The sequence below is a fragment of the Diabrotica undecimpunctata genome, chromosome 3, assembly GCF_040954645.1.
Source record: "Diabrotica undecimpunctata isolate CICGRU chromosome 3, icDiaUnde3, whole genome shotgun sequence".
Taxonomy (NCBI): domain Eukaryota; kingdom Metazoa; phylum Arthropoda; class Insecta; order Coleoptera; family Chrysomelidae; genus Diabrotica; species Diabrotica undecimpunctata.
Window position 1 is genome coordinate 92,553,943 of NC_092805.1, and position 10,784 is coordinate 92,564,726.

A 10,784-nucleotide genomic window follows, 5' to 3' on the forward strand; every position below is an offset into this window, starting at 1 on the left:
AGTCATTGCGCAACGTATAATCCAAGCAATAATCCAGGCCTTTAAGCTCTATCAGATTAGACGAACCTTCAAAACATTTAAGCCTGAGCCTCTAAGTTCTATTACATTAGACGAACCTCCAAAATGATACTGAATAATATGGAATGTGATCCTGATATGAATGTTATGGAATGCTGGAAGAAATTTGACTTAGCAACATGCATCGTAAACATAAAAGAATCATTGCAAGAACTGAAACCATACACATTGAAATTATGCTGGAAAAAACTGTGGCCTATTCTGACTGTGAGAAGTGGGAAAGAATCTGTGCAAGTTCAATATTTACTGCAAACATTGATGAAATTGCGTATGAAATAGGATGGGATAGAATCAAGCGACATTCATTAGTTGCTTGAATCGCAGATTGAAGATCTGACTAAATCCGACTCACAACCCATTTTCAAGAGGTAAATTGTTAATGCCAAACTAAGTATCAGTTTGAATTGAAGGAGTTTTTAAAAACTGTCAAGCAAGAGAAAATGACTAAATTCTTTAAACATTTACCAAAAGGTAAAGATAACATGTAATGAATCAATATGTATGGTCAAAACTTCAATTAAACTGATTTTTTATTAGTGATGGGCGATTCCAAATACAAAAATCGGAAACATTCCGATTTGTAAAATAATCGGATGATTCCGATTATTTTGTAATGCTCCGATTATCTGCATTCCGGTAGCAGTTGCTTTATCTCTGAATGTGGATTGGAATTGGAACATAAATTATGAGTGTATATCACTGTATATAAAACGTTCACTGTTATTTTTCATTGTATATAATTGTATATAATTTTTAAACTTCAATTAGGTTCTTTTTAATTCCTCTGTAATCCCGTTCTGAGCGGCTTTTCATTTCCAAAAGCAAATTTTTTGAACCAAGGATCAAGAAATGTTGCTTTAGAGAAAATTTTGTTAGTTTCAAAACCACCCAGTCTTCATGTAATTGTATCCATCAGGGTTTTTTGGAGGAGCAGTCCTGATACAGTTATGGTGGATACCGATTTTATGGCGAACTGTAAACCTCATATTAAAGAAATTATTAATGACATTGTCGTATATTTTTCTCCAGATACTTCAGCAGTCATCATTTCCAGTGGTTTTAATAAATGAACACAGTCGTGAGATAAGTGCCCACTCTTCCGAATCCAAAGTTTTGGGACACTTGTCAAGGTTGAGAACTGTAAGCGAAAGGGAATCCTTTATTTCTTGAAGTCTAGTTAACGTAATTAAAGTAGAATTCCACCTAGTGCTTACATCCTGCTTAACCTTAAGAATTGGCTTTCCTAATAATTCTTGATTTTTTTTTAATTCAGTTGTTGGCACTACACTATGTTTAAAATGTGCAACTGAACTTCTACATTTTAAGATTAGCTGTTTCACTTCCTCATTGTCAGAATTTAAGGCATCTTTAACAGTTAAATTGAGTGTGTGCGACACAAGGGTGATGGTACATATGTAAGTAATCATTTATGGCTTTTTAAAATATCAGCGCCGTTATCCGAGATAACTGTTACCATTTTTTTTTCAATACCCCATTTATTAAAAATTTTAAATAAGAAATCCGCGATATTTTCTCCTGAATGATGTGCATCTTCCATTTCTCTGGTTGCTAATACCGCATTGTAAATTTTTTGTACATAAAATGACAAGTCACAGTCACATATGAAGTATTGGTATCTCACTGTCATCATCAACTGTTACTGATACATAGTCTGTGGAATTTAGCATTAATTTTAATTTTAACATTACCTCTTCATATGTCTGAGGCAATACATGATCTGTTAAAACTTTTCTGGATGGTGGTGTATATAGAGAATTTAATTTTTTTGTGTATTCTAAAAATCCGCTGTTTTCTATTATCGAAACGGGTTGAAAGTCCGTAGCAATCAGTTTGATCAGGGCTCTATCAATTTTATTTTTTTGAACGTCTGATAAGTTAGACGTGCTTCCAAAAAGTCTTAACTGGCGCCGTTTTTTGGGTTTTTGGTACTGGCTGGTATATATATTTTGTAAAAGTTGGATGGTTTGATTACTGTTTTTGGTAACTAATATTTAGCCTTTTTCAGCTTGATATTGTACATAATGCTTGCGGTTTAAATGTTGAGTTAAATTTGTAGTACTTAAATCGACTTTACACTACATGATTTTATCATATGAGATTTGATATGATTCCTCGTTTCTATGTTTTGAAAAATCGTGTTTACACTGAATGATAAGTTATGTCTTATGATATGTGTCAATGAGGTTTTATTGATTTTTCTTTTTGTTTATGGCCATAGAGATATAAGACATTAGGTTGTAAAATACATCTTTGCTTGAATTGGCTTCCCGACTTTTAATAATATGTAATACGACGGCAACAACTGCGTACAGCTAATAGTAAGAACAAAAGATCAGACGCCTTTGGGCTCGCAGGTGCCTCTTACGTAGAAATAGTGGACGGGGCATATCAAATTTAGTGTTTATATTATACCAAATTAAAAATAATTAATACAGAAACTAAACTAAAATTATGACTAAGAAGACTATAAAACACTAAACTAAGAATAAAATAAACTAAATCAATAATAAAAGAAAAATACGACACAATAGCACAGATTAGACAATAGGCTCAATATCAATGCAACTAACAAAAAATAAATAAATAAAGGATGTTGTCTCTCGGTAAGGAAATGTCGCTGAATTGACATAAGAATAAGGCGCGATATTTAAACATGTTCGTAAATAGGTACCATCCTATTCTCCTGTGACAAGCTATGACAAGCCGCATGACAGTGTTTATGACAAAATCATATGACAAATCACACAGTGTAAACATGTAAATTTCACTCCATGACCAAATCATATGACAAATCACATGATAAATCATGTAGTGTAAAGTCGACTTTACAAAGTATTTTAATTGTTTTTTGCATATGTTGCAAATAACGATGTTGCAATCTGTCGTCTTGTTAAAAAAATTCCATACAATTGATTTTTTAGATCCTGGAGCCATACCTATTAAATTAAATTTTAAATAAGACAAAACAATAACTATAAAAATTAATTTCATACCTTTCTGTTCAATGGTCTTTCTATAGAAAATGTTTGAATGTTAACTGTGCTTGAACTAATAATAAATAAGAATATCTATACTTTTATAACAAATAAATCTGAACAAACATTTAATGTATCTCTGTAAAAATATATCTGTTACTAAATCAATATAAATACCTATGTTCTTAAAATCATCAAATTTCGTTTTTTCTCTAAATCCCCTTATGAACATTGACCTTTGCTAACAACGCAAGTGGTAAACTCTTAAAAATATTTTGAGAGATAATCATATTAAACTCAGCTCATAGCCTAAGCATATTATTAGTTACGTGTCGAAGCGGAAAGGATCGTGAATCAGAATAATATTCCAATTATTAAAATGTTCTGAACCACAATATTCCAATTCTTAAAATCATGCGATTTCACCCATCACTATTTTTTATGTATTTGCTTTCTTATGTCGTCACCTAGGAATGTATCCCTTATAACACGATATAAATTACCATTCCATATTAATGGTTTCTATATTCACGACATATTTTGGAACATATACCCCATGGATAAAGAGCTTCTATTGTATTATATTGGAGAAATACAAAATTGTCATCATTATTATTCTCTTTGCCTCCCTATGTGGGATTACATTTATTCAAAAGTTGCTATCTTAGGTCATGTCAATATCAATCCACTTTACTAACATGTCTTATCTAAGCGTCTCCCCCAGGTTTTCCTTGCCTACTTCTCTTCTAGACTTTGCCAAATATAGTGATTCTTATCAACAAAAATAAAAATAAAAATTCTTCTAAAATAAAAAATTATATTAAATATAATAATGATCATGTCGAACTCATAAATCCTAAAATAATACATATCTTATTGTGTTACTTAATTACATTTATTTCTTGTCTTATGTAATTAAATTACATAAGAAATTATGATTTTATGCCATGTTAATAAAAATGTATTGAATATACAGCAAATTTTAAACCAAAATTTTTAGATTTGAATCATTTAACTAGAAGAAGAAATAACCTATCAAGTACCTTTACTTGAAAACAATAAACCATACATAATTTAATAGAAATATTCAAGGAATGAAACTATCAATGGAAATATTACCTTTTTAAATTCACATTGTCTTAACAGCTTCACATCACTAATAAAAGATAAAAATCATTAAAAAATTTCTTTGTACATAAATAAATAACATCTATATGAGCAATATAATATATAAATACAACTTAGGTAATTGTGATCTGTCAAGATAAACAATAACAACTATTACATCTTATTTCAATAAGAAGTACAGCCTTATACTAGCATTATAAACATATACTAATTATCACTGTTAACAAATTTCCAAAAAATCTTTACCTGAATGTTTTAACAAATATTTAAAAATTTGCAGGATGTTTGCTCTCTGTACTCCATATAACTTATTAGTATAGACTATTATGCAGCAGTGCAATATTTTAAAATAGCCTTTTTTGAACAATATAAACAACACAACATATAAAAAATGCAAAAGCAAAACACATTAATATCTTGTCTGTAAACTCCCTTCGTCCATATTTTGCTAAAAGTTTTCCAGATTGTCCTATTATATTAGAAGTCACTTTAAGCTCCTCTTGAGTCCCTATGACATTATCTGAAGAATACACCAAAGATTCTAATGTGTTTGCACTCCTTTGGGTTGTATCAGCTAATTGTCTACTAATAGATAGCAGTTGATCAGTGACATTGGAGCTAATTGTAGCCATATTTTCTTTGTTGCGTTTTTGGCGTTGCCTTACATTTGCATCTTCAGCTGTATGCTTGATTAGCTCTTCTTTTGTACCTTGTTCTATTGCTGCCATGGATTTTAAATTTGCTTTTTTAAAAGCGTCCATACTATTTGTGAACTGTTCTCTATATAAAGCAACATCTTTAAGTAAAACCGAACTTTTAGTTTCAGTTGCTAAATCACTAAATTTGCTTATTAATTTTCGTAGAGTACTTATTTTTGAACGTCCTGCACTGTTTAAGGCTTGTAGTTCTACTAGAGGCCCCACACATTCATCAATATCTTGAATTAGGGCTTTGAGTTGTAAATTGTTTTCAGTTATTTCTTGCCGAATTGTTTCTACTACTAACTTTGTAGGATCCATTTTTAATGAAGATGCTAATTTTATTAACACTCAATCACAGGTACATTTTATTAATATTATTTACTTTAGTTTTGTTATTGATGTGTATATAACCGATAACCGATATAACCTAAATCCGCTTCTGTCACTGTCACCGCCACATCAGCATGTTCTACGAAACACATCATACACAGAGCTCTATAATTTTGGTTGTCTATTTGTCTATACGTCTATACTATGGTACGGTTGAGTTTACCGAAAGTACAAGCTGAATATAGCCGCAAATGTCAAAAATATTTCGGTTTGGCAGTGTTGGCATGTTTTTATAACGCATAATGTTGTATGCTTCAAATATAAAGAGATAAAGCTTTTAAAAAGTACATTTTTATTATACTGTTTTATGAATTCTGGAATTTTTAATTTATATGAAGCAATAACGAGTAAATATTTGTCTCAGTCGAGATTAATTGCAAACATCTATTGTAATCTGGCAACTGCTAATTTGACGATTGCCAAGTCTATCCCCTAATCTATCAAAGGGTAATTGCTAAAAAAATTTCTAATAATTAACTGCAACTAATCTCAAAAGGAACAAATAGTTACTCATTGTTGTTTTATATAAATCAAAAATTGCAAAATTCATAACATAATATAAACAAAATGTACTTTTCTAAAGCTTTATCTTTTTATATTTCAGGCATGCAGCATCTACATTATAAAAACATGCCAACACTGCTCTACCGAAATTTTTGTTCCATGTTTGACATTTGCGGCTATAATCAGCTTGTACTTTCGGTAAACTCAACCCTATGGTACAATAAGACTTTTCATCGAAAAATAGTGTCAGCCATTTTTTTCGAACAGACATTTTGTAAACAAACAAGTTATAGGTTAGTAATATAAACAGTGATATGATTTTACATATCTCTGAATATAAATATTTATAGATAATTAATATAAAAAATACAAAAGAAAGTATAGTTATTGAAAAAAAAAAAACGGGTGTGGCAGTCCAGTGAGCTGCCGGTAGAAGTTATACTTCTATACACGCGTTCGCCGCGTGTAAAGATTTATATAGGAGTCAATCTGCACAATCATTACATATGTAATGCTATAGGTAAGAGAGAGCAGAAAGAGAAAAAAAATTAGTTATATAGGTATATGGTGCATCGTTTGCTGTATATAAACATTTGACCTGTAATAGGAGTATAGTAAATGAAGGATCAATTGTATCAATATTTTAATGAAAATATACATTTTTATTTTTATATATTATGTATAAAAAGGGTTGAATGCAAAAAAAAATTTTACACATACTCTGCAGTAAAATTCATTGTTTATTTTGTTATTAATATAAATTAAAATGTAATATTCTCATAAGTATTTAAAACTGCCAATATACATAAAACTTACTTTACGAAGATAAAAATAAAAAACCAACAACTCGGATTATGTTGCAAATTTTCATTTTATTTTGAAATTTATGTTTTTTGCGTATATTACATATATTTAATAAGATTAACGTGAGGTTTTTAAATATTTCAAAAATAAAAAAGGAAATTCATAATTGGGGTTCGAACTCACAACCACCAGCGTATGAACCAAACACGTAAAGGATTTGCCAATTAGACATGACACTAACGGATTTCAAAATTGACAGTTCTCGGTAAAACAGTGATTATTTTGAAATACAAAAGCCTAAAATAATTATAAATGTTTAATTTTAAATAATACAAAACATATCACATAAATAATAATATTAATACATATTATATTATATATAATATTATATATAATATACAATATTATATTTATAATATTAAATATATTATATACAAAAGGAACATTTTTATTCTCGAGACAGGAAGAGAGAGAAAATATATCTTGTCTCTCTCTTACTCATTATCTTACATATATAATGGTTTCACAGATTCACTCTCATGCAAATTTCCAACGCCGACCGTGCGTATAGAACTATAACTTCATAAAGTGCCACAATTAGCAAATCCATTTTTTTTAATCGGTTATTATTTTAATACCTGTACGAAAAGTAACAACGAAGCGGTGTTGATATGTAATATATAATTCTTTATTAAATAAAAAATATTTATTTAATAAATATTTCTTTATAAATTTATAAACCAGTAGTAGATTCTAACTCGATGGTATAAACCATCGAGTTAGAATCTATGGAGAAGCTATGAGTATATTAACGTGTGTATTAAAAACGGCGTAGGTAGGCGTGGCTAACGATGATACCAATATGGCGGTGGGATCATGGCCGGACTCAATAATATTAAAATTACTATAAAAATATGACTAGTTATTCAGAAGATTTAATCATAATCTAAAAAAGTGCAATACATTTTTAATAAACTATGATTTATTTATCCCGCGGTAAACACTAAAAACACGATATATTATACACAAAGATAAATTAATACAGTCAAATACTATTAATTTATTCTCTGAAGTACAAGCCATTACTTTGTTTACATATTTGTATACTAATCTGTAGAACGTTATTCCTGAAGATTTTTTATTAACACTGCTTCTGCTACTGCAACTACGTTGAGAACAAGAAACCATTATTATGCACTATCACAATATATTATTACAGTTTCTATAAAAGTATAGTAAAACTAAAAATATTCGAAAAACAACAAACGTAAACAAACATATACGATCTGTCAAAAGTGTCAAAACAATCTCAACAATATGGCCGAAGTGAGGTCGTTTTTAGTCACGTGATGCCCTCTCCATAGATTCTAACTCGATGGTATGAACATTATACATTGTTTTATTTACAAGCTTCATCAGTTCAATCTAAAAGAATACAAAGGTGGTAGGTAAGAATATAAAAAACATGAAAAAATAACTTACGAATGGTGAGTGAAGAACAGGGTGAAGGTGTAAAACAAACACACCATTCTTTTAGTATCCGTGGTCAAAATATTAAAGTTGAAATATTAAAAATTAGCTTAAATGTTCATATGTAGTCGAATTCATGTATAACCATAAGAAAAAGATTACTTTAAAGGTGAAAAAAAAAAAATGGATAAAAACTACTGCGAAACACTAGAAAAACCCGTCACATTGTACGTAAAAAAACTTATTAACAGTAAAGTGTAGAGATAAAAACAAAAGATTTTACAAAACACACTGGCACAGAGCTGTTATTCTAACAAAGTTAACGTTTAAAAAACATCTTATACTTCACTTTAGGGCGCATCTCAAATTCAAAAATTCCAGCGGGAAAACAAAGTCAAGTTACCGGTATTTTCGTTGAAGTAATTGTGGGTCATTTCATAGTTGTGCGTCGGGACAACTTATTGGAAGTATGAGATGAGTAGGCGCAGTACAACAAGAGCGCAAACCAGCAACGCAGAGGACGTTGAAAAAAATAAAATTATTAGATTGGAATGTCTACAAAACCAATTTGTAGTGAAGGAAGGTTGAAATCTGAAATTTATTATGGCGATTAAGTCAAGGAATGAGGAATGAGAATATGGAATGTGAAATAGATAAAGCTTTATGTAAATTAGGAATGAGTCATTATAAATGTAAAAGGTTGGATATAAGGAAGTACTAATGGGGAATAAAAAGAAGGTTGATAAGTAACTAAGATGTGATGATAAACGGTCAAATGGAACGGAGATGATACCGTCTGGAAGCAAAAGAACTTCGAGAAATTCCTCATTTGATGTTGGAAAGAAGAGAATGGTATAATAAACTGAGGTTGTCGATGTCAGTACGTTTGTTCATGGAGGAAGGATTAAGGAAAATGTGGCACATTTCTAGGAAACTTCTCTTGAAATGGTTGCTTTCTGTACAAATAATTTTGATCTGTTCATAATCTGGTCGGTGGTCAGAAGTAAGAATGTGTTGTGCTAAGGCACAAAAATGTTTATGGCATCTAATATCACTCTTGTGAGAAGTTAGTCGACCTTTAAGGGATCTACGAGTCTGGCCAATGTAACATAGGTTGCAATCCATGCAGGGGATGTTGTAAACCACATTGATCTTTTCCAATGGGTTTAGAGGGGTTTTGGTTTTAGAAAATAGTTTACCAACTGATCTGACATTTTTAACTCCAATTTTCACTGTTGCTAATGTTAGAAGTTTTGCGAGCTTCTCAGTCAAATGAGGGAAATAAGGGAGAGAGTAGTAACGTATATGGGAAGAAGGAACGCTGTGGGAGTCGTTTTCTGGTGTGCCTATTGAAATATCAGGATGACCCTGTACTTGACTATTGTCTGTCAAACTATGTCTAGACAGTGTGTAACTGGTAGAAAAAAGAAATTTATTAATTACATATAGGGGATAAGAATTCTGTAACAAAATGGACTTTAGAAGGTTAAGAGAATCCCTTCGGTGAGAAGGATGTGTCAACCTATGAACCCTAAAACTAAGAGCTTGCACGAGGTTGTATTTGTATCTCATCGCATGGCATGAGTGGTAATTAAGAAAACGGTTACTCGCCATTTCTTTTCTATACCAAGAAGTACTTAACCTAAGGTCACAACCTCGCATGATACGCATATCTAAAAAAGCAATGCTATCATGACTCTCCAGCTCACAAGTGAACTGTAGATGAGGATCATATGCATTAAAATGTGATAAGGTGCTCTGAACCTTATCTGGTGGAAGTGCCAATATGAGGTCGTCGACATACCTTTTCACAAAAGGAACATGAAAAGTCAAACTGTGAAGCCGATTTTCGACTAAATCGTCAAGGACAAAATTAACTAAAATCGAGGAAATTGAGGACCCCATGGGAGTACCAAAGATTTGGAGATGAAATTGATTATTAAAAATTAAATAATTTGTCTCAAAAACAAGTTTCAGCAAATCAGAAAAGACTTCCCAAGAGATTGGGGATGAGGGCTGGATAATATCCCAATGTTTATGAATTGAAGTAAGGACAACTGAAAGAGGAAGGTTAGAGAATAAAGAAAGTACAACAAAACTCACCAACATGTAGCCTTCAGGCAGTTTGAAATCATTAATAAAATTAGCAAACTTAAAAGAGGCAGTGATATTAAATTGGTTATCTGCATCATAAGCTTTGGTTAAAATATTTGTAAGGAAATTGGCAATATTACCATTAGGAGCATTGATAGACGAAACAATGGGTCTCATACAAAGTTGTGGTTTATGAATTTTGGGAAGACAATAGAAACGTGGAGCATAACCATTATAGGAGTGTAGAAGCTTAGCAATGTTTTGATCTAAAAGTTTGTCTTTTTTTAATTTGGTAATAAAATTATTGATCTTAGTTGTAAAAGTTGGAGTGGGATCGCGAGAAAGGGGCTTATAATAATGATCGTCCTCTAATAAGCGCGAGCTAAGGGTGAGATATTCCTCATTATACATGATAACAGTGGAATTTCTCGAAGTTCTTTGGCTTCCAGACGGTATCATCTCCGTTCCCTTTGACCATTTATCATCACATCTTAGTTACCTATCAACCTTCTTTTTATTCCCCATTAGTACTTCCTTATATCCAACCTTTTACATTTATAATGACTCATTCCTAATTTACTTAAAGCTTTATCTATTTCACATTCCATATTCTCATTCC

General features: G+C 31.0%; 2 protein-coding genes across 2 annotated transcripts; both read right to left on the reverse strand.

Annotated features, from left to right (window-relative positions):
* Positions 1-4,246: 4,246 nt before the first annotated feature.
* On the reverse strand, positions 4,247-5,372 carry Sec20 (vesicle transport protein Sec20). The gene has a single exon (XM_072524510.1). The coding sequence runs from the start codon at positions 5,219-5,221 to the stop codon at positions 4,547-4,549; it is 675 nt and encodes a 224-aa protein (XP_072380611.1). The 5' UTR covers positions 5,222-5,372; the 3' UTR covers positions 4,247-4,546.
* Positions 5,373-8,896: 3,524 nt separating this feature from the next.
* LOC140435957 (uncharacterized) lies at positions 8,897-10,624 on the reverse strand. The gene has a single exon (XM_072524668.1). The coding sequence runs from the start codon at positions 10,622-10,624 to the stop codon at positions 8,897-8,899; it is 1,728 nt and encodes a 575-aa protein (XP_072380769.1).
* Between the last annotated feature and the right edge of the window lie 160 nt (positions 10,625-10,784).

Excerpts from the sequence above, each read along its gene's own strand:
- Sec20 (XM_072524510.1), bottom strand. The coding sequence starts at position 5,221 with ATGGATCCTACAAAGTTAGTAGTAGAAACAATTCGGCAAGAAATAACT.
- LOC140435957 (XM_072524668.1), bottom strand. The coding sequence starts at position 10,624 with ATGATACCGTCTGGAAGCCAAAGAACTTCGAGAAATTCCACTGTTATC.